Source organism: Saccopteryx bilineata, chromosome 2 (genome assembly GCF_036850765.1).
Source record: "Saccopteryx bilineata isolate mSacBil1 chromosome 2, mSacBil1_pri_phased_curated, whole genome shotgun sequence".
In the NCBI taxonomy this organism is placed as follows: Eukaryota; Metazoa; Chordata; class Mammalia; order Chiroptera; family Emballonuridae; genus Saccopteryx; species Saccopteryx bilineata.
The window spans coordinates 3,413,246-3,435,430 of NC_089491.1; the positions used below are offsets into that span (position 1 = coordinate 3,413,246).

General features: G+C 62.2%; 1 protein-coding gene across 1 annotated transcript in view; it reads right to left on the reverse strand.

Moving 5' to 3' along the window:
- Positions 1-22,185, reverse strand: part of ADAMTSL2 (ADAMTS like 2) — a 43,751-nt gene that overhangs the window by 12,681 nt on the left and 8,885 nt on the right. Inside the window, exons 9-12 of the mRNA XM_066255810.1 lie at positions 20,314-20,489; positions 12,730-13,078; positions 10,285-10,657; positions 2,894-2,991 (exon numbers count right to left, since the gene is read on the reverse strand). Of these exons, the coding sequence (XP_066111907.1) occupies positions 2,894-2,991; positions 10,285-10,657; positions 12,730-13,078; positions 20,314-20,489 (996 nt within the window). The remainder of the gene's footprint in view (positions 1-2,893; positions 2,992-10,284; positions 10,658-12,729; positions 13,079-20,313; positions 20,490-22,185) is intronic.

A 22,185-nucleotide genomic window follows, 5' to 3' on the forward strand; every position in this document is an offset into this window, starting at 1 on the left:
GAGCTGGCTGCGGTGGCGAGCACCAGAGGCAAAGTGCAGAGCTTGTGGGAGGTGGTGGCGGGGACCAGCCTCCTCAGTGCACACGGTCCGTCTTAGAGGTAGAAAGTTGAGGCTTGTAGGGATTAAGCCATCCGCCAATGGTACATGGGGTGACCAACCAGAGGGCACATGTCAAGTGCTCCCTGACACCCGACAAAGCTTGCCTTGTGCTGAAAGCATGTCCCACGACCTGCTCGGGGAGGTGTGGCCCCAGATTCTAGCCCAAGAAGTGGGGGGGATGTGAGCAGAGCATAAGGACCTGAGGCCCAAGCCCTGCAGGCCACTTTGCCAGCTTTTCCCTTGGGCCCATATCCTGTGATGCCGACCAGGGCTGCGGGGGTGTGACCAAGTCCAGACCACTGGCTGCCCGGGTCTGGTTAGCGGCTTGCCTCCTCCTCTTCCTCCCCCTCCCTCTCCTCCTTCCCCCCTCCCCCCTCTTTCTCTTCCCCCTCCCCTCTCCTCCTCTTCCTCCTCCCCCTTCTCCTCTTCCTCCTCCCCCCTCCTCCTTTTCCTCCTCCTCCCCCCTCCTCCTCCTCCCCCTCCTCCTCTTCCTCCTCCTCTTCTTCCTCCTCCTCCCCCCTCCTCCTCCTCTTCCTCCTCCTCCTTCCCCCCTCCCCCTCCCCCTCCCCTTCTCCTCCTCCTCCCCTTTCTCTTCCTCCTCCTCCTCCCCCCTCCTCCTCTTCTTCCTCCTCCCCCCTCCTCCTCCTCTTCCTCCTCCTCCTCCTCCCCCTCCCCTTCTCCTCCCCCTCCCCCTTCCTCCTCCTCTTCCTCCTCCTCTTTCCCCCCTCCCCCTCCCCTTCTCCTCCTCCTCCCCCTCCTCCTCTTCCTCCTCCTCTTCTTCCTCCTCCTCCTCCCCCTTCTCCTCTTCCTCCTCCTCCTCCTCTTCCTCCTCCTCTTCTTCCTCCTCCTCCTCCCCCTTCTCCTCTTCCTCCTCCTCCTCCCCCTCCCCTTCTCCTCCCCCTCCCCCTTCCTCCTCCTCTTCCTCCTCCTCCTTCCCCCCTCCCCCTCCCCTTCTCCTCCTCCTCCCCCTCCTCCTCTTCCTCCTCCTCTTCTTCCTCCTCCCCCTCCCCTTCTCCTCCTCCTCCCCCTCCTCCTCTTCCTCCTCCTCTTCTTCCTCCTCCTCCTCCCCCTTCTCCTCTTCCTCCTCCTCCTCCCCCTCCCCTTCTCCTCCCCCTCCCCCTTCCTCCTCCTCTTCCTCCTCCCCCTCCTCCTTTTCCTCCTCCTCCCCCCTCCTCCTCTTCCCCCTCCTCCTCTTCCTCCTCCTCTTCTTCCTCCTCCTCCTCCCCCTTCTCCTCTTCCTCCTCCTCCTCCCCCTCCCCTTCTCCTCCCCCTCCCCCCTCCTCCTCCTCTTCCTCCTCCTCCTTCCCCCCTCCCCCTCCCCCTCCCCTTCTCCTCCTCCTCCCCTTTCTCTTCCTCCTCCTCCTCCCCCCTCCTCCTCTTCTTCCTCCTCCCCCCTCCTCCTCCTCTTCCTCCTCCTCCTTCCCCCTCCCCCTCCTCCTCCCCCTCCCCTTCTCCTCCTCCTCCCCCTCCCCCCTCCTCCTCCTCCCCTTTCTCCTCCTCCTCCTGCTCTTCCTCCTCCTCCCTTCCTCCTCCTCCTCTTCCTCCTCCTCTTCCTCCTCCTCCTCCCCTTTCTTCTCCTCCTCCTGTTCTTCCTCCTACTCCCTTCCTCCTCCTCCTCTCCTCCTCCTCCCCCCTTCCTCCCGCTCTTCCTCCTACTCCCTTCCTCCTCCTCCTCCTCTTCCTCCTCCTCCTCCCCTTTCTTCTCCTCCTCCTGCTCTTCCTCCTACTCCCTTCCTCCTCCTCCTCCTCTCCTCCTCCTTCCCCCTTCCTCCCGCTCTTCCTCCTACTCCCTTCCTCCTCCTCCTCTTCCTCCTCCTCCTCTTCCTCCTCCTCCTCCCCCTTCTCCTCCTCCTCCCACTCCTCCCCCTCCTCCTCCTCCCCTCCTCCTCCCCCCCTCCTCCTCCCTGGCCAGCGACTACAGGGGCATCAACAGGCAGAGGTGCCAGGGCAGCCTCTGAAGCTTCCTACATCTTCACAGCAACCCTGGGTGCTGTCCAAACCCAACCACAAGGTACAGCTACTCTGTCTGGGGTCCTGCTGCTGGCTCTGACCTGGCAGCAGCCCCCGGGAGGGAGGGAACAGAGCTGGCAGCATACGGAGCCCAGTCCCTGGCGGCTGTGGCCAGGGTCTCCGTGCGGTAGGAGGCAGCCATGTGAGCAGAGAGACACGGGTTCCAGTCCCAGCTTGACACTTCCTAACCACATGTGTCTGCTTGTCAGGTGCCCCGAGGGGGTCTCAGCCCCCCTGCCAACTCCTCCCCTGATGAGGTCGTAGAGCTCCACCCCTGCCTTGGTCCTGGAGCGGGGGGAGTTCCCCTTTCCTATGCTTTCTATAAACAAAAGTCAACTCCTCACCGCCTGAGATTTCTTACTTTTCACCAGAAAGACGTTTGCTCTAACAAGACATAGTACCAGCCTGACTGGGGTGGCGCAGTGGCTTAAGCATTGACCTGGCACACTGAGGGTTGCTAGTTCGAAGCCCAGGGCTGGCCTGTCCCCCCTTCTCTCTCTTTCTCTCTCTCTCTCTCTCTCCTCTCTCTATAAAAACAAATAAATAAAATCTAAAAATAACTTTAAAAAAAAAGACATAATACGAATAACAATGGATGAAGAGCATTGGGGGGGTCTGCCTAGTGCTCAGGACGCTGATCTTCCCATGGCCCATTGTAAGCAGGACACCTGACCCTGCCACGTCCCAGACCCCGTCCCAGACCCGCCATCGGCAGGCAGGTTCCCTGCGGGCCGCCTGGGGTGCTGAGGGAGGTAGTGCGCCTGCAGCCGCCGCCAGGACGCACCTGTGGTGCAGGTGGAGCTGCAGGGCTCCTGCGACGAGAGCTTCCACCGGTACATGTCCGCAGGACTCACGCCTTGCTTGCGTGCCTTGGGCCTGGTCCTGAAAACGGGGCCAAGCAGAGAAGAGGGTGAGAAGCCGCGGTCGGCCCCCACTGCCGGGCTGGAGTTTTCACCGGCGGGTGTGTCCTCATCCACGGGGGGACAGCTGCGCTTTCGTGTGACGGCACACCTGTCCTGAGCCCCAGGCAGCGCCCCACCTGTTAGGGTAAGAGTGCCCACTGTCGAGGACAGAGAGACGGGAGGGAGGACCCCACCAGGTGGCATGGATCGGGGTGGAAGGGACCTTTGCCCACCTCTGTGACTTAAACCCAGGTGTCAGGCACTGTAGCTTGTCACAGCTTCTTCTGGGGGTTGGAGTGGGGGATTTGGGGCTCACCAGCATCCTACCTGACCCCCTGCCCACACATAGGCCGGCTTCTCCCTGTTACCTCTAGCTCGCCTCGGGAGTGGATTCCTCCCGCCCCTGCCCCTTCCCCGGGGAAGGAATGTCAGAAGACACTTCATGTGCCAAGAATGAGCCAGAACTCTCGCCTGCAAGCCTCCCTCAGCCAGGACTCTGACTGAATGAGGACACTCGCCATTCGCCTCCAGTGATCAAAACAGAAACACTCAGGGCAGGCAGACGGGGGCGTGGCCGCGGCCCCCCCAGACGCCTCTGCCCAGGTCTGCCCGGCCGGCTGGCGAGGAGAAAGGCGCGGCCTCCCCGCCAGCAACCAGCCGGGATTCCTGGCCAGGACTCAGGCGGCCGGAGCCAACTATTGTTAGGACTGTTTGCTTCTTTGAACCAGTGGGTGTGCTGGGCCCAACCTCCATATCCGATGTGCAGGCCCCTTAGGGACTCGGCAGGGGAGGAGAAGAGTGGCCCTGGCTGTGGCTGGCTGGCCGGCCTGGGCAGTGGCTTCAGAACACGGGGCCTGCACGCAGTGCCCTGGGCGGCCGGCTTCAACGGGCCCACGGAGTCTGAGGCCCGAGGCCCTTGGAGCCAGAGAAGGGGACAGGGTGCCATGGCCCAGCTGAGTACCGCGTCCAGGCCTCAACCTCCCTCTGGGGACACTGCAGCAGGCCCCATCGCCAGCTCCACATCCCCTGGGGTCCAGAGGCTGGCTGGAGGGCACAGGAGCTCAATGTCACGGGGCATTCATTCGGGCACGCCCACAGGTCCTTTCTTTGGGACTTGCCCTCGGACTCAGAGGACGGGGCCGGGGGCGGGGGCAGGACATGTGGTCTGAAAGGCCCTCAGAGTCCATTCTGTGACCAAGACCTCAGTTTGGAGTCCAATTCTGTCATTTCCCAGGTGGACGAGAGCCACACTTCGCTTCCACCTGCACGTCCCTCGAAGGCACAGCACACCCTGGGGACCAGGGGAGAACCCACCCGGGACCTGAAGCAATGGGTGTGCTCAAGTGGGCACACAAACCCAGGGAGGGGGCAGAGCGGAGGGGAGCCAGGAGACTACCGCAGGGGGGCCGGCAGGCCAGGCGGCGAGGTGGGCGGGCGGTGGCGTCTTCACGGCGACTCAAAGCCCGCTGGGCCCGGTTCACAGCCGGAGCCAGAAGTATCAGTAATACTGTCATGACTGCGTGTGGTGCCGGCAGGTAATGGGAGTGGGGGGAGGGGGACACTTGGTAAAGTCTATGATCATCTGACCACCAGGCTGAATGCCTGAAACAAATATAAACAATACTGAATGTGAACTGCAACTGAAAAATAAAAGGAAAAATAACGAGAGAAAACTTGAAAATGCACGCGCGCACACACACACACACACACCAGACCCGGCCACACCTGAGAACAAAGGACACGCGGAAACCTGGGTGACCATCCACCTCCCGTGAGCAAGGCCTCTGGGGGTGGCTGGAAGGATCCGGAAGGTTGCTTCCTAACACTGGACAGATGAACGGTGCCGCTGGGGCCCCTGACCCTCCTTCCGAGGGCTTTAAATCCTCCCCGAGAACAAGAGATGAAAAGATCCGGCCCGAGCCCCTCCACCCCACCCGGGGAGAAGCCGGCCATCTTTATCTAATTACACGCTGCCCAGAGCCAGCCGGCTGGGTGACTCATGCCTCAGCCCAGGGAGGGTGGCCTGATTCAAAATAACCCTTCGAGTTTTAAGCACAAAAGGTATTTCTGGAGGGGCTGCCTACGCATAGCTCTCAGCACGTGTCCCACACGGTGCGTCACACACGAATGTGTGTGTGTGTGTGCAGCTCTTGAAAAACTCGGCATGACTTCGTATAACAAAGCAGGTTCACTTCTTCCAAAGTGGGTAGGGGGGGTCCTCAATCTCCCGCCTCCACCCCCAAGGGAGGTGGTGCGCCCCCTCAGCCCCGAGAGTCAGGGCGGCTGGGCTCTGGCTGGTGCTGCCGCCCAGAGCTGGGACACTTTGCCCGGCGGCCCCAGAGCGGAGCGCCTTTGGCTCCCCCAGCCCCAGCAGGTTAGCCTCTGCAGCAGCGACTGGGGCTTGTTTATAAATGAATCAGAAAGCGCCCAGGCTTCGCTCTCTCTCCCCTCCAGACTGCGCCTCCCTCCGTCTCCTCCGAGGCTTGTGGCCCGCGTCTAGGTCTGGTGACGGGGCCTCCCTTGATGGCTCGAGGCTGTTTCTGAGCAGATGAAAATAACCTTTCCTTTCTGGGCTGCCCCTTTGATTTCGCCCTCTCTCCGGAGCAGACGCGACTTCCTGTGTTTGGACAACTCGCCCAGACGGGCTATTTTAGCCCGGTGGTGTCCCCCGCCCCTCCCACCACAGCCCTTTATCTTAAAAGACCATCTTGGGTCTCTGCCTGCAGCCTCCTTTGATGGCAGTCGGTGGCGGGGAGGGGGGGCCACCTCTCCACATCTGGGCCTTTCTGAAGGTTGACAATCAATTGTATTGATTCCGGGGACCCCACAAGCACTGGAAACGCAATGAGGGTGGGTGGGGTGGGGTAAGATTCCACTGGGGTGGGGCAGGAGAGACCCAACAGCGTGGCTGAAGGACCCGGGGCGGGTGCCTAACCTGGGGGCCTAACCTGGGGGCCTAACCTGGGGGCCTAACCTGGCCTGCAAGTCCTCCGACACTTGAGCTGCTGGGACCCTGAGGCATCTTCTGACAAGCTCCTCGCTTAGGGACAGGGAAACTGAGGCCCAGAGAAGGCCTGAGCCATGTCTGAGTCACACGGTGTGTGCAGCTGAGAGGGTGACTCAGATCTCCTGATGTGAGTCCTGGCAGGGTCCCTGCCCCACTCGTGCTGTTTGCCCAGCCCTCAGTAGATACTTCCAGGGGCCTCACAGACGGACGGATGGGATGGGGTAGGAAGAGCCAGCCCGCTGTGAAGATTCGGAAACCAGGCTCCAAGCCCTAAGCGCCTGGCCCGGTCACAGCCAAGTGCTGGCTGGCTCTGAACCCCAGCCCCTTCGTCCATGTGCCTGCTTCTCAGACTCAGACTCGATGGGCAAAGCCAAACCTGTCACCTTCCTCCAGCCGCTGGGCCCCACCCTCCTCCAAGGCCCCACTTCCCGCAGGCCGGGCAGCCCCAGAGGGCTCCAGAGCCTCTCTCTGTCTGCGTTTGCAAAGAGAAACTCCACCCAGAGCCTGTCAGGAGTGTCCCGGGTGAGCCCACAAGTCCTGTGGCCTGGGCTCTGTCATGCAGGCTGGGGGCCTCAGAAAACAGCTCGGGGGGGGGGAGGGCCAGGCGCCCTCCTGTGGGCTCAGGGCGGGTAGCGAACCCCAAATCTTCCTTCCAACCCAGTCCCCTGAGCTAAGGACACCCACCTCTGCATCCTCAGTCCTGGCTAGGGTTCAGGTCGTGCTTGTTGTTGTTTTAAAGTCAAGGGATCTGGGTGGGTCCTCAGACAACAAGACAAAACAAAACCAGGGCTGTTCCTGCCTCCGCCCTCCACCCACCACAGGCGGCTGCCAGCCTGCTCAGTCATCCCCATCACCCTCACTGTCCCCTGAGCTTCTGGGGACCCTTCAGGGTGGCCTTCAGCCTCGGGGGCTTGTCACCAGGGACTGTCCTCTGGGAGGGGTGGTGGCAGAACTCAGGGCAACCTGCCCCCATCTGCCTTGCCACCCAGGGAGGCTCCCGGCCTCCCATCCCTCCAAGGTCAGCTGTGACCATGTGGGCATTGCCGGTCATCACTGACAAGGTGTCCCTAGGTGTGACTGCCTGGGCATCCCCAGCTATGACAGCTCAGGTGTCTCCAAGTGTGACTGTCCATGTGTCCCCACCTGTGACGGCCAAGGTGTCCCCAGGTGTAACTACCCAGGTGTCAGTGTCCCCCAGCGGGACAGTCCAATTGTAAACAGCTGTGACTACCTCTGTGTCCCTAAGTGTGACTGTCCAGACGTCTCCAGCTGTGTCCTTGGCTGTGGGGTCCTCACCCAGTACACTCTCATGGCCCCCCCAGAGGCTGCTCCAACCTTCCCTCACACCTCCCCCCCAGCAGCAGGCTTTGTTCCTAGTGCCTGATTCTGGGGTCTGGCCCCTGGCTGAGGAACCCACTGGACCCTCCCCCTCTCTCCTCTCTGACCTGCAGTGATGGTGCTGAGTCCCCCGCATCCGGGGAGCAGCCCAGATCATCTACTTCATGCCCAGCAGCCCAAGTTGAGCGATTGCCCAGATAGAGAACCCAGGGACCCTAAACCCTCAGGTGCTCTAACCCCATGTCTGGTGCTGTACCCCTGAATGAGTCTGGTGCTATAACCCTGAGTCTGGTGCTTTAACTCTGAGTCTGGTGCTGTAATCCCGCATCTGGTGCTGTAACCCCACGTGTGGTACTATACCCCTGAGTGAGTCTGGTGCTCTAACCCTGAGTCTGGTACTGTAATCCCGCATCTGGTGCTGTAACCCCGTGCCTGGTGCCGTAATCCCACATCTGGTGCTGTAACTCCCCCCCACCCTGTGTCTGGTGCTCTAACCCTGCGTCTGGTGCTGTAACCCCATGTCTGGTGCTCTAACCCTGCGTCTGGTGCTCTAACCCCGAGTCTGGTGCTGTAACCCCATGTCTGGTGCTCTAACCCTGCGTCTGGTGCTCTAACCCCGAGTCTGGTGCTGTAACCCTGTAACCCTGCGTCTGGTGCTGTAACCCTGCGTCTGGTGCTGTAACTCTGCGTCTGGCGCTCTAACCCTGCGTCTGGTGCTGTAACCCTGTGTCTGGTGCTGTAACCCTGTGTCTGGTGCTGTAACCCTGCGTCTGGTGCTGTAACTCTGCGTCTGGCGCTCTAACCCTGCGTCTGGCGCTGTAACCCTGTGTCTGGCGCTGTAACCCTGTGTCTGGCGCTGTAACCCTGTGTCTGGTGCTGTAACCCTGTGTCTGGTGCTGTAACCCTGAGTGAGTCTGGTGCTGTAACTCCACGTCTGGTGCTCTAATTCTGAGTCTGGTGCTGTAACCCTGCGTCTGGTGCTGTAACCCTGCGTCTGGTGCTCTAACCCTGAGTCTGGTGCTCTAACCCTGAGTCTGGTGCTCTAACCCCCGAGTCTGGTGCTATAACCCTGAGTGAGTCTGGTGCTGTAACCATGAGTCTGGTGCTGTAACCCCGAGTCTGGTGCTGTAACCCCGTGTCTGGTGCTGTAACCCCGTGTCTGGCGCTGTAACTCTGAGTGAGTCTGGTGCTCTAACCCTGAGTCTGGTGCCATAAGCCCGCATCTGGTGCTGTAACCCCCCTTGTGCCTGGTGCTGTAACCCCCGTCTGGTGCTCTAACCCTGCATCTGGTGCTGTAACCCTGCGTCTGGTGCTGTAACCCCAAGTCTGGTGCTGTAACCCCATGTCTGGTGCTGTACCCCTGAGTGAGTCTGGTGCCGTAACCCCGCGTCTGGTGCTGTAACCCCACATCTGGTGCTGTAACCCTGAGTGTGGTGCTGTAACCCCATGTCTGGTGCTGTAACCCTGAGTCTGGTGCTGTAACCCCCCATCTGGTACTATACCCCTGAGTGAGTCTGGTGTTCTAACCCCTCGTCTGAGTGCTGTAACCCCCCGTCTGGTGCTGTAACCCCCCGTCTGGTGCTGTAACCCCCCGTCTGGTACTATACCCGTGAGTGAGTCTGGTGCTCTAACCCCCCCCCGTTAGGTACTATACCCCTGAGTGAGTCTGGTGCTCTAACCCCTCGTCTGAGTGCTGTAACCCCCTGTCTGGTGCTGTAACCCCCCGTCTGGTACTATACCCCTGAGTGAGTCTGGTGCTCTAACCCCCCGTCTGGTACTATACCCCTGAGTGAGTCTGGTGCTCTAACCCCCCCATCTGGTGCTGTAACCCCCTGTCTGGTACTATACCCCTGAGTGAGTCTGGTGCTCTAACCCCCCGTCTGGTGCTCTAACCCCCCCCCCGTCTGGTACTATACCCCTGAGTGAGTCTGGTACTCTAACCCCCCGTCTAAGTGCTGTAACCCCCCGTCTAGTACTATACCCCTGAGTGAGTCTGGTGCTCTAACCCTGAGTCTGGTGCTGTAACCCCCCCCCCCCGGCCTGGTACTATACCCCTGAGTGAGTCTGGTGCTCTAACCCCCCGTCTGAGTGCTGTAACCCCCCGTCTGGTGCTGTAACCCCCCGCCTGGTACTATACCCCTGAGTGAGTCTGGTGCTCTAACCCCCGTCTGAGTGCTGTAACCCCCCGTCTGGTGCTGTAACCCCCCATCTGGTACTATACCCCTGAGTGAGTCTGGTGCTCTAACCCCCCGTCTAAGTGCTGTAACCCCCCGTCTGGTGCTGTAACCCCCCGTCTGGTACTATACCCCTGAGTGAGTCTGGTGCTCTAACCCTGAGTCTGGTGCTGTAACCCCCCATCTGGTACTATACCCCTGAGTGAGTCTGGTGCTGTAACCCTGTGTCTGGTGCTGTAACCCCCCATCTGGTACTATACCCCTGAGTGAGTCTGGTGCTGTAACCCTGTGTCTGGTGCTGTAACCCCCCGTCTGGTGCTGTAACCCCCATCTGGTGCTCTAACCCTGCGTCCCGCTACCCAGCGCTAACGCGGCAGGAGGCTGTGGGAGGAAAGGCTGTGTGCACACACATGGAGCACGGCTCAGCTTCGGCGTGGCCCACGAGGAGCCCTAGAATGGTCAGCCTTCTTCCCCCAGCACCCAGCCCTCCTTCCAGCTGGCATCAGTCCCCACGGGGTGCTCAGCTCTGGGCTTTCCCCCAGGGGTGGTGGAGGGCTAACTTGCAGGAGGACTCACTAAATCCCAGGCCTCTGACCTCCTGCTCAGATCCATGAGGCGGGAAGGGGTACGGGCAGGAGAGGCCAGACCCCCGCCCCACCCCCACCCCCACCCCGTAGGGAGGTCAGTGAGGCCTCCCTTACATGGCCCCCGGCCCCCGGAGGCCCCTGGACGAAGCAGGGGACGCGTCCCCTACCTGGCTTTGTGCGTCCTGTTCCCGGCCGAGGTCGGAAGGCTGGCACTTGCATTGGGGAACGGGGCCTCCGAGGACGCGTTGGCCACTCTGTCGCTGCTCAGCTCCAGGAAGGACCCGTTGAGCAGGTTGGTGCCGGCTCCCTCGCTCTCCTCATAGTCCACATAGAGGCTGTCGGCCGGGGGGCTCCGCGGGGCGCCCTGCACAAAGATGTTGTGGCTCGTCTCGTTGAGGGCGAGCTCCTTGGAGTCAGAGCCCGGACCCAGGAGCCGGCCGGAGATGAGGTTGGCCGAGAGGGGCTCCTGGGAGGTGAGGTGGGCATCGGCCTCTTGGTCATCCTTGTCCCCTGAGAGGGCCATCCCTGTGGCGTTGCCATCTACAAGGGAGACAGGTGGCTCAACTTCAAGCCGTCCCTCACGTGGGGGGCGGGGGCAAGGGCTGCCCTGGGGGTGGGGGTGGGAGTGGGGGGCCACGGGGGATGGAGACAGAGAACTGGACCTGGAAGCCCCCAGAGGCAGGTCTCTGACCTAGGAGGGGGACACAGATCACCAAGTGGAGGGCTGCAGGCTGGCCCGGACCACTTCCTGTGGGGAAGGAGTCCACTCAGAACCCCAGAATGGGAGTTTATTTGGGAATAGAATCTTTGTTAACAGAGCTAAGGATCTAGATCAGGAGTCCCCAGACTTTTTACACAGGGGGCCAGTTCACTGTCCCTCAGACCGTTGGAGGGCTGGACTATAAAAAAAAACTATGAACAAATCCCTATGCACACTGTACATATCTTATTTTAAAGTAAAAAACAAAACAGGAACAAATACAATATTTAAAATAAAGAACAAGTAAATTTAAATCAACAAACTGACCAGTATTTCAATGGGAACTATGCTCCTCTCACTGACCACCAATGAAAGAGGTGCCCCTTGGCCCTGGCTGGTTGGCTCAGTGGTAGAGCATCGGCCTGGTTTGTGGAAGTCCCCGGTTCAATTCCCAGCCAGGGCACACAGGATAAGTGCCCATCTGCTTCTCCAACCCTCCCCCTCTCCTTCCTCTCTGTCTCTCTCTTCCCCTCCTGCAGCCAAGGCTCCATTGGAGCAAAAGATGGCCCGGGTGCTGAGGATGGCTCCGTGGCCTCCGCCTCAGGTGCTAGAATGGCTCTGGTCGCGACAGAGCGATGCCCCAGATGGGCAGAGCATCGTCCCCTAGTGGGCATGCCGGGTGAATCCGGGTCAGGCGCATGTGGGAGTCTGTCTGACTGCCTCCCTGTTTCCAGCTTCAGAAAAATGCAGAAAAGGAAAAAAAAAAGGTGCCCCTTCCGGAAGTGCAGCAGGGGCCGGATAAATGGCCTCAGGGGGCCGCATGCAGCCCGCGGGTCGTAGTTTGGGGACCCCTGATCTAGATCATCCCGGATTTAGGGCGGGACCTCCATCCAATGACTGCTGTCCTTATAGAAAGAGGAGGGGACACAGACAGTCAGTCACAGAGGAGCAGGACAGGGATGACGGAGGCAGAGACTGGAGTGATGTGGCCAAAAGCCAGTGAGGCCCGGCGCCCCTAGATGCTGGGAGAGGCAGCAAGACCCTCCCCTAGAGCCTCCGGAGGGACAGTGGCTGGCTAACAACTGACCGCTAGAACTGGGAGAGACTTCACTGCTGCGGTTCTAGGCCACCAGTGTTTGACCATTTAGTGCGGTAGCCCAGGACACTAATACAACCTCTAAAATGTCTTCTACTTGAAGCCCTGCTCCCCAAAGTAGTGAGGGCATCCCTCCTGAGTCTGGCCCACCCCTGGCCCTCAGAACAGCCCTGAGGAGCTGCGGCAGTCGGGACAGCGGCCGGACTGCTGGCCTGGGTCTCGGGGACCCCGACTCTGGATTCACTACGACGCCTCCAGCACACTTCCTGCCTGGTCCTCGGGGTCCTGCCCCGCCAGGATGCACCAGCCCGCCCTCGCCCACTCCCGCCCTCTCCCACGCCCTCAGCCGGCTAACCCTTACCTGTTCCCAGGCCCTCAGATCAGGGGTCAACACACAGTATGCCCCAGCTGCCTGGTGTCCCCTTCCAGAGCTCTTGCCACACCTTGTATGCTGTCTGGCTGTCTGGCTGTCTGTCTGCCTGTCTCTTATCCAATGAGCAAGGGTGGGGGCTTTGGGGTCAGACCTTCCCGGGTTCGAGTCCCAGCTCCTCCACGGTGCACTGTGTGACATGGGCCAGTCCTCCCTCTCTAAGCCTCAGTCTTCCCATCTGTCAAGTGGGGACCACCACATCCACCTCAAAGAAGGCGTGTCAGAGGGTAGGTACGCATCGGCCTAGCGCTGCGCCTGCCCGGTACACCTGCAGGGAGCCGGCCCCCAGGGCGGGCTCGTCCACAGTCCGCGGGGACCGGGGGCCCCTCCTCAAGGCCCCATCTCCCCGGGGAGCCCCCGTCCCGCCCGGCCCTCGTCCTGGTTACCTCGGAAGCCCTTGCCCCTGGGGGGTCCCTCGCAGGCCCCGCCACTGGCCTGCTCGCGCACCTCGTTGGTCTCCTGGCCTCGGGTCAGACCCAGCTCAATCCCCGGGCCCGGGGGGCCAAACAGCCGGTTGTCCAGGCCCAGCCGCTCGGAGGAGGCCTGGCTGTAGAGCGAGCCGTTGTGCGGCAGGAAACCCAGCAGCTCGGGGCCGTCCAGCTCCTGGCTCTCGGCGCTCTCGGAGGCGGGCTCGGAGAAGCTGTAGTAGACAGGCGGGAGGCGGTGGGCGTGCGGCGGCTGCAGCAGCGTGTACTCGAAGGTGATGGACGGGCTTTTGCCGTTCTGGTTCCACACCTGGGGGGGTCGGGGGGGGCAGAGATGGGAGGCCCGCCCTTCCTCACCCCTGCCCTTCCCCCAAGCCCAAGGGGCCGCCGGCCCACCACCCAGAGCCCCTTTGGCACAGAAACACAGAGAAGAGAGGCACCCCGGGGAGAGGCCGAGGGAGCCGCCCGGCCCGGGGTCAAGCCATAAGCAGGTGCGAGGTGTGTACAGAATATTCTAAAAACAATAAAGCTACTAATGCCAGGCCTGCCCTGTGTTACCCCCACGTGCCAGACAACCTAAGAAATAACAGGGTACCCTGCCTATCAGCCTCCCCCCCACGGGGGGCCCACTGCCGGCCAGTGGGGGGGGGCTACATCCCAGGCCCCAGAGGGCCGTCCAGCTGCAGAGCTGCTATGGGGGTGGGGGGCGAGGCCCTGCTGAGATGCTGCAGCCTAGCCCCCCTCCCTGCCAGTCCTGTCTCCCCTCCCTCGGGCATCCTCAGCCTCACTGCCAGGGGTGCCAACCGAGGTCAGCAGGTCAGGAGAAGTCCCACGAGGCAGGCTCCCAAACAGGAGTTTGGAGCAGGATCAGCTGCCAGGAGGGGCGACGAGAGCCCACCCACTGGTGCAGGGAGCACTGGGGACCCACCCCACCCCCAGCGGTGAGCTGGTGGGTGCCACGTCTCCGGTGATGGGGGGCTGGCTGGGGACGGGTGCTGTTAAGCAATAAGGGGGTGTGGAGAAAGACAGTTGAGGGTGATGTCCCCTGTAATCCTGAAGGTCAGCGGAAGGTCAAGGAGGGGGCCTCCTGGTATTGCACGAAGACCGAAGACCTTCTCGTGTCCTCCAGCCAGAGGCAGAGGAGGGAGCAGAGCCCCACAGAACCAGAGGACTTGGTTTCTCCATCCTGCGGAGCCTGACCTGGCGGGGTGGGGACCGAGACCGGGGTGTGGGCGGCCGGAGTCAAAAGGCTTAAACCATGAAATCTCAGATTTCTCGGAACCTGTGGGCCGGAAGAGTGGCCCACCTTCCCTGGTAAAGAGTGTCGGCCCCTTGCTGGAAGGCGGTGCAAACACCTCTCTGCCTTCAAGACCCCGCGGGCCTCCCTCAGGACCTGGGCCACCGGGCCGATGACTCGGGTGAAGTCCCATCCCTACCAGCCAGGGGAGCACCGGGGCCACACCAGGGGGAAAGGGACAGATCACAGTGGAGCCGCAAGGCCAGCGAACAGGGCTGGCGGGGCCCAGGAGGGCGCGCTGTGAGGCTGGGACAGAGGGCCCGTGGCCTGGGTCAAAGACGGTGACAAGGTGAATGCCTTGGTGCGGAGCTCTCTCTTGTGACAAGGGACGCGGCACAGCGGGGAGAGCTCCGGGAGAGGTGCCAGCACGCGGCCCGGACGGCTCTCGGAAACTCGGAGAGAGCGAGGCCCACCCTGGGCAGCAGACAGGCTGCTGGCCCTGCCGTGCCCGGTGCCGGGAGGTGCAGAGAAGCCTGGAGGGTCCACCGGCACACTGGAGGGCATTCTGTCACCAGAGTGAAAGGACATGTGACAGTGAGGAGGCACCCACATCACTTCGAGGGACGCAGAGGGACAGACAGGGCTCGGATGTCCTCATAAGCCAGGGCGGAGGGTGGGAGACGCCCACCCTGAACCAAATTCGAGTATTGTCATAACCAGCAGGGATGACACGGGAGCCGGGAGGCCTGGCCCACAGAGACCTGGGGTCCCGACTGATGGAACAAAGGACCCCAAGGGGACAAATTGATGGGTCTGCTTCTCAATCCAGATGATCAAACGATGTCAAGGGTAGCTGATCAGGAAGCAGATGGCAGCTGCCCTGTGGTACTCACGACCTCTGCCCCATTTTCTGGGCCAGTGTTTAGACCCAGAAACCACCAACAGAGGGGACAGCCACGTCCCCAGAAACAAGGCCTCACAGCCACTTTATACAGTGACGATTCCCCCAGCTCTTCCCCGAAGAGCCGACTGCCATTTACTCGGTTAAACATTCAGAGGGTGAATGGATAGACAATCTGGAACCAGGGTCCCAGCGGCCATCGTTAACTGGGGACCCAAAGCATTGCCAGTGTCCCCCCAATTGCTACGAGAGCATGTGGGTGACACGTAGTGGCCCGGGTCCATCTCACAGCACGTCCCTTGGGCCCAGGGCTCACCCGAGTGCATGACTGGAAGCTGGCAGAACCCTCGGGCTGGCTCCTTGACCTCGGGCATAAGTGCTACCACACTGGGGAAAGCCCCACAGAAGCCCGTGGGCCTGACCCTGACCCCTAACCCCACCCCCATCCCAGAGCACAGAGATGGGGGCCGCTCTTAAAGACCTGAAAAAGGATGCAAGGGCAGGGGTCCCACCCTACCCCTCACTTAATTCAACACCACCGATCCTGGAGGAAGACAGTGCCGCCGACAAACTGCACCGCGCATTAGTCCCGGCGGCGGCTTCTCCGGAGCGGAGTGACACGGCCTCGATGCCAGTCCTGCGTGGCCACTGCCTCGGCAAGGACGCTCTTGTCCACCCGCATCAGAAAGGGGCAGGCGCCATCTTCTTCCACAGATGGGCACTGGGTTACGTGCACAGTGTGACCCAGGGCTAGGGGACCCTCCTGTCCCCATTGTATCGTGGACAAAGGGGTCTGGAGTTCTACAGAAGATGACTTTGTTCCTCTGTGGCGATGACATCGTGTGTAACAGACCCGACCAGCAGGAAGTGCTCCGGGAAGGTGTCAAGTGGACACAAGTGGTCCAATCCAAACTCACGCCGGCTTTGGGAGCTTTGAGTGGAGGGTCTGAGGAGCAAGGGCTCTGTGGGAGGTCCAGGCCGAGGGACAGGCAGCCTGCCACCTGGGCCGTGGTCACTGGCTGACCCCACGGCAACAGAGATCTCTGCGGTGGGGCGAGATGTGATGTGGGGTTTCTGGCAGCTCCAGCAGGAAATGGTACCTCAGACCCCTAGTGTTCTAGAGCAAGGCTGTGCCCCCGGCCACAAACAAATACATACATCACTTGCAAAAGAGCCTCTGGAATGGCCGTGAGGTTCTCCCATGGATGGAACCCTGACCACAGGACACCCGGGGATCCATGCCGCTGGAAGTGGCCGTGACAACAAGGGGCCCGTCAGCTCCACTAAAGAGAGAGGGTGGCCCAGCAGGGACCAACAGCGGGGGGGGGGGGGGGAGTGTCACACCGGGATTAGTTACAATCAGGGCCAGAGGGCACAGAAAGCTGCATCAGCAGGTGACCCGAACCGCCCTCATCCGAGACTCCTGCGCCAGCCCCGCTCTCCTGGCTGTGGCTGTGTGGGGTGCCCTCATGACAGAGTCAGAGAGAAGGCAGACAACCCAAGCCCATTCAGAGATCGGTCAGCTTGGTAGGGGACGTGCAAGCCAAGCCCCCCGTCAGGGCTGGCCCCGAAAAATGGCTTCGGAGGAGAATTCTGCTGATGGCTTCAGGCCATGCAGGTGTGAGGTCACCCCCCCTGGATGGAAGTGGCCCAAGGCAAGAGGACAGACTGACAGGGCAGCACAGATGGCTCGGCTGGTGGCCTGGACAGGCTTGAAGACCAGGGGTGAGGAGGCCGGGAGGCCTGTGGGCGGGTCGACGGAGCAGGCACAGAACCCGAAGGTCTTGGCATCGCGGGCCGTGCACAGGAGGGAGCACCCACCGTGGGAGGGGCATGAACCACCAGGCCACAGGTACAAGCAGCTTGGCCAGTCGACTCGGGCCAGCCTCTGCCGCTGGTCGCCCCACCAATGGCACACTGAGTAGGACAGCATGGTGGCGGGGATAGGGACGAGGCCCGGGCACACGAGTGCGGGTTCTCGCTCACCAGGGCCGCCCTGGCCACTTCCACGACCGAGAGCCCAGCCTTCTGGCACTGGCACTGAGCCTGAGACCCAGTGCCATCCCCCAAGGAGACCAGTGGCCATCGAAGGCGAGCTGATGACATCAGAGCCCTCCTCTCCTGGAAGGGGACACGGTGCCTCTAATTCTGAATGAGGCTGTCCTTCCTGCCCACGGGGCCGCAGCCAGCCCCAACACCGAAGGGCTCACAGAGCACTTGACCCATGCAGACAGGACATCCCGTGACACTGCATTGGACATAGGGACCCCGTGGGTGGGCGCATGACTGTGGGGTCTGCTGTCCTATCACAGGCGGTATAGACAGAAACCACCAGCTTGTTAGAGTGAGAAAAGTTAGGACCAAGGTGCAGCTTAGAGGCAGCAGTACTCATGAGGGGGCGGCCTCGGGCACCCCCTGGGACGCAGTGCACACTCTGAGTCGATCACCATGACATGGGGCCACGCCTCCACAGAGTAGACCGCGTGAATCTGGGACCCAAAGCAGGGACGTGGTGTGGCCGTCATTCCCCTTGGCCCACTTGGGGACCCCCGTCCCTGCAGCTCTAGGGTCTGTGGGTCCAGAAGTCCCAGTTCCCTGAGGGGAACGCTTCCACCCGGAGACAGCGCAGGAGGGTCGTTCATCGGGGTGCCAAGACTGCCCCCTGCACTGTGTGGGTGCCCGGCACCACGAGAGCCCAGCAGGAAAGGAGCAGCCGTCTCAGCAGGTAACCAACCCTGATCACCAAGGCAGGACGGCATGCTTTTGACCCTGGGGACACAGCATGTACTTTGACGGTAACTGGACACATGTCGCAGCCTTGGATTTGAAGGGGGCCTGGACCGCGGGAGCCCGAACCCCTCAGGTAAGAGGGACTGGGACACCTGGCCAGGTGAGCCACCTACACTAGCAGAGGGGCCGGCCGAGGGAATGGGGAACCCGGAATGGGGGGCAGAGGAGGGAAGTGAGGCGACTCAGTGGCCACCCCCCGACCGGCTGCTCCTCCGCCCCCCAGCCTCCCCTGCAAGGCTCCCCAGGAAAGAAGCCAGGCCGAGCCCTAGGGGAGCCCTTCCTGCCGGACCGGACACAGTCAACGGCTCGAGCGGTCCACGGAGCGGGCAGGGTGGCATCAGAGTGCCCCCAGCCCCGGCTCTACCTCTGGTCAGCCACCTGGGGCGGTGAGCCCTTCCTGCCGGACCGGACACAGTCAACAGCTCGAGCGGTCCACGGAGCGGGCGGGGTGGCGTCAGAGTGCCCCCAGCCCCGGCTCTACCTCTGGTCAGCCACCTGGGGCGGTGCCGCCCACAGGGACAGCCGAGTCCCTCCCCAGGAGTCCCCCTCAGCCAAAGGCCCCTGCTGCTCCCCCGGTCGTGACCCTCCTCTACGGCTTCCCAGTGACCAAGCCATGACCCCCTGCCTCAACTCGGACGCCACCCCAGAGCTCCCGGCGGGACAGGCTGAGGCTCCTGTCACTCTGCCGCACAGCTCAACGTGGTCCTCTGCCCGGTCCTGCCCCCATGCCCGGGAACCCTGACCTGCAGCCCAGCTCCTCCAGCCCAGGGGCGAAGCAGGGGGTGGTCTGCGTCTGCAGCTCCGAGGAAAGACAGACGGACGTGGCCCCCACTAGAGCCTGGGGCCACCCGGGGAAGCTCTTTAGCCAATGGTCAGGGGGAGGTGGCACCTGACTGGAGGCCCCTCCAGCACAGCCCTTAAACAAACAGCTGTCTCTGGCACCATGCCCACCTGGACCCAAAGGCCAGCTGTGTCCCCTACAATCAATTCTGACTGGGCAAGCCACTCATCTCTATGTGGCCAGATTTCTGTGTCTATAGCGTGAGGCTACAAATACCCACCATGGTGGGATCTGGCATTCTAAACAGCTTGGGGGTGGGGGTGGCTCTGTTCTGCCCCCCCCATGTCACACAGACTTCATGAAGCCAGCAGGCCTCGAAGGGCATCAGAACTGGCCGCCTTGACGTCACCCGGTTGCAGTGACAAGTCTACCTTTCCACAGAGCTGGGGCCCAAGGTGCAGGGCGCGAGTCCCCAGCTGCGGGAAAGCTCCAGCCGGCTGGGCGTCACAGGCCCAGACTGTCTCCCACGCTCTCTCATGCCCCACGCACATCCTGACCCCAGAAGCCACGAGCATCCTGGGCGGGGGACAGTGTCAGGGGAAGGGACAGGGGCCACCAGCCTGCACGGTCCCTCAGCATTACAGTCCTGGCAGAAACACCAGTGTCCACAGAATGAGAAAGCACATGGAGGGCGTACACCTCCCAAGTGTGCCTGGGTCCTGCATCCCTGCAACCCTATCCGACCTTCTGTCCTCATGTCCCCACGTAGTGCCCAGTGACCTGCACAGAGCCTCCTGCTATGCTCATCTGCTATGGGGCTAACCACAGGCAGGCAGGCAGGGAGGGAGGGAGGGAGAGAGGAAGGGAGGGAGGGAGGGAAGAAGAGAGGGAGGGAGGGAAGAAGAGAGGGAGGGAGGGAGGGAAGAAGGAAGGAAGGAGGGAGGGAGGAAGGGAGGGAGGGAAGAAAGAAGGAAGGGAAGGAGGGAGGGAGGGAAGAAGAGAGGGAGGGAAGGAGGGAGGGAGGGAGGGAAGAAGAGAGGGAGGGAAGGAGGGAGGGAGGGAAGAAGAGAGGGAGGGAGGGAGGGAAAAAGGAAGGGAGGGAGGGAGGAAGGAAGGAAGGGAAGGAGGGAGGGGAGGGGAGGGGAGGGGGGAAGGGAGGGAGAGGAGGGAGGGAAGAAGAGAGGGAGGGAGGGAGGGAAGAAGAGAGGGAGGGAGGGAGGGAGGGAGGGAGGGAAAAAGGAAGGAAAGAAGGGAGGGAGGGAGGGAAAAAGGAAGGGAGGGAGGGAGGAAGGAAGGAAGGGAAGGAGGGAGGGGAGGAGAGGGGAGGGGGGGAGGGGAGGGAGGGAGGGAAGAAGAGAGGGAGGGAGGGAGGGAGGGAGGGAAAAAGGAAGGAAAGAAGGGAGGGAGGGAGGGAAAAAGGAAGGAGGGAGGGAGGGAGGGAAGGAAGGAAGGAAGAAGGAAAGGAAGGAAGGGAGGGAGGGAGGAAGGAAGGGAAGGAAGGAGGGGAGGGAGGGGAGGGAAGGGGAGGGAGGGGAGGGAGGGAAGAAGGAAGGAAGGAAGGAGGGAAACACAAGCGAGGAGATGAGAGAGTAGGTGGTGGCTCAGCGAGTGAGCGGGTAAATGAAAACATGGATAGATAAGCAAATGGCAGAGTGCAGGCATTAAAATCTGAGTGCATGCATCCAGGCGTGACCCAGTGGACAGACGAGTGAGCGAGTGAGGCCACCCCGAGCAGACGGGGACGCTGCCCCGGGCCCACGCGGCACACCGTGGGCCGCAGTGTGGTGTGCTGGCCCGGAGGCCCCTGCCTGCCGCCCGCGCCAGCGGCACACGCACCATGACGTTCAGGCCCTGGTTGGTGGGCCCCTGGGCCACAATGTACTCGATGCCGGTCTCGTAGACGTCCATGGGCCGCCGGTACTTGACCACGGTGCCGGCGATGTTGAAGTTCTTAGGGCTGTCCACCTTGAAGTTCCCGTTGAAGAAGTAGGAGCCGGCTTCATCCGCAAGGGCTGGCAGGTAAAGGCCACTGGTCACATGGGCTGATCGGCTACAGGGAGGACGAGGGGCAGGGACCTGTGGCCACCCACCCCATGACCCTCCCCAAACACCCCGAAGACGGGAAACCCCACGCCACAGGCAGCGGGACCCTCCGTCTGCAGCTGGCCTGTGGCCCTGGCTGGCGAAGACCAAGGACACTGTCCTATCAGCCTCAACGAAACAAGGGCTTGCCTAGACGACTGCAGACAGCTGGCAGGGGCCCGTTTGGTGTGCGGTGGTGAGGGGGTCAGGCCAGGACCACGCCTGCAGTAGGGGGTCAGTGCCCAGGGAGGCACGCGCTGGACAACACCTCTCAGCCAGGTCGGGCCGGGCAGGGCCACCCAGCCGGGCTCTGCCTCAAACTCACAGTGTGACCTTGGGCCAGTCACTGCCCCCAGCATCCCACCGGACAAGGGGAGGGGACCTCAATGTCTCCTACGGCCCACGCTGAGTGACGCTGCAGGCCTGGCCTGGCTGGCCTACTCTGCTCTCACTGGGGGCCGTGACACTGTGCTGCCTACTCTCCCAGACACGCTGAGGGCAGACCAGGCATAGTCTCAGTCACCCTCTCGTGATACGCGGCACGGGTGGCCGTTTGGAAGGGGGGACCTCGGGAGGACGGCCACTCCAGGGCCTGACTCGAGTCTAAAGATGCCTGGACGGCAGGAAGGTGCGTGCAGCAGTGTGTCCTGCCGGGCTGGGGGCCGCCGCAGCGGCCCAGGTCTGGGGTGACGGTCTGGGGCCGTGGAGCGTGACCGCAGGCGCCGGCTGGGGGACAGACGGGAGGGAGGAGGTGGGCTCTGCCCTCGGGGACAGTGTGTCTTTCAGGAACTGGCTCGAGGGAGGGGAGAGTTCAGCTTCCTAAGCTCCTGATGCCACAGCCGAGCAGCTGATGATCAGACAGACACACAAGCAGGACGGACGTGTCTGCTGGGAAAATACCCCTCCGTGTTGCAACAGCAGATAATGTGACTGAGCCCACGCCGTGCCCAGCGGGGCCGGCGGTCTGGGCCCAGCTTCCCGGTTAGGCGCTCAGGGTTAAATCCCCGGCCCGCATCCAAAACCTGTTTCCTGCCAGTAAGACCTTCCTTCCTGCGGCTTTCCCGGGGCTCCATCTGAGGCCACCCGTGGTATTTCCATGCGTCCGTTTCAAGAACGACCTCCTGGCAGCCGGCGCGGGGAACACAGCGTTTCCTGGCCTGGCTGCGGGGCCGCTGGGCGACCGGCCTGGCAGGGGCTTGGCAGGGGCCTGGAGCGCGCAGGCCTGCCGGCGTGGGGGGCGAGAGCACAGGGCTCTCCCGGGACGACCTTCAGCACAGCCTGCTGCCACCACGTTCCCCGAGAAGGGTGGATTTCACCCTGCCGGCTCCAGCTTGCCCAGGGCCACCCGGAGAGGCAGGAAGGTGAGCCAGGCGCTGGGAACAGCTTCCTACGGGGGTCCCCAGCCTGCCCCTCACAGGGCAGGGCCAAGCGCACCGGTGTCGGCCTCTGCCAGAAGGGGGCCGGGCAGCCCTCCTGAGGGGACAACCAAGGGACACAGCCAAGCGCCCACACTCTAGCACCGTTCCAGAATTGTTACCAACACAGGGCCTCGCAGCCTCGGGCACTGTGCAGACAACTCCAGAACGCTCGTGCTAGAGGAGCCCCTACCGAGGTCCGGCTGTGCCC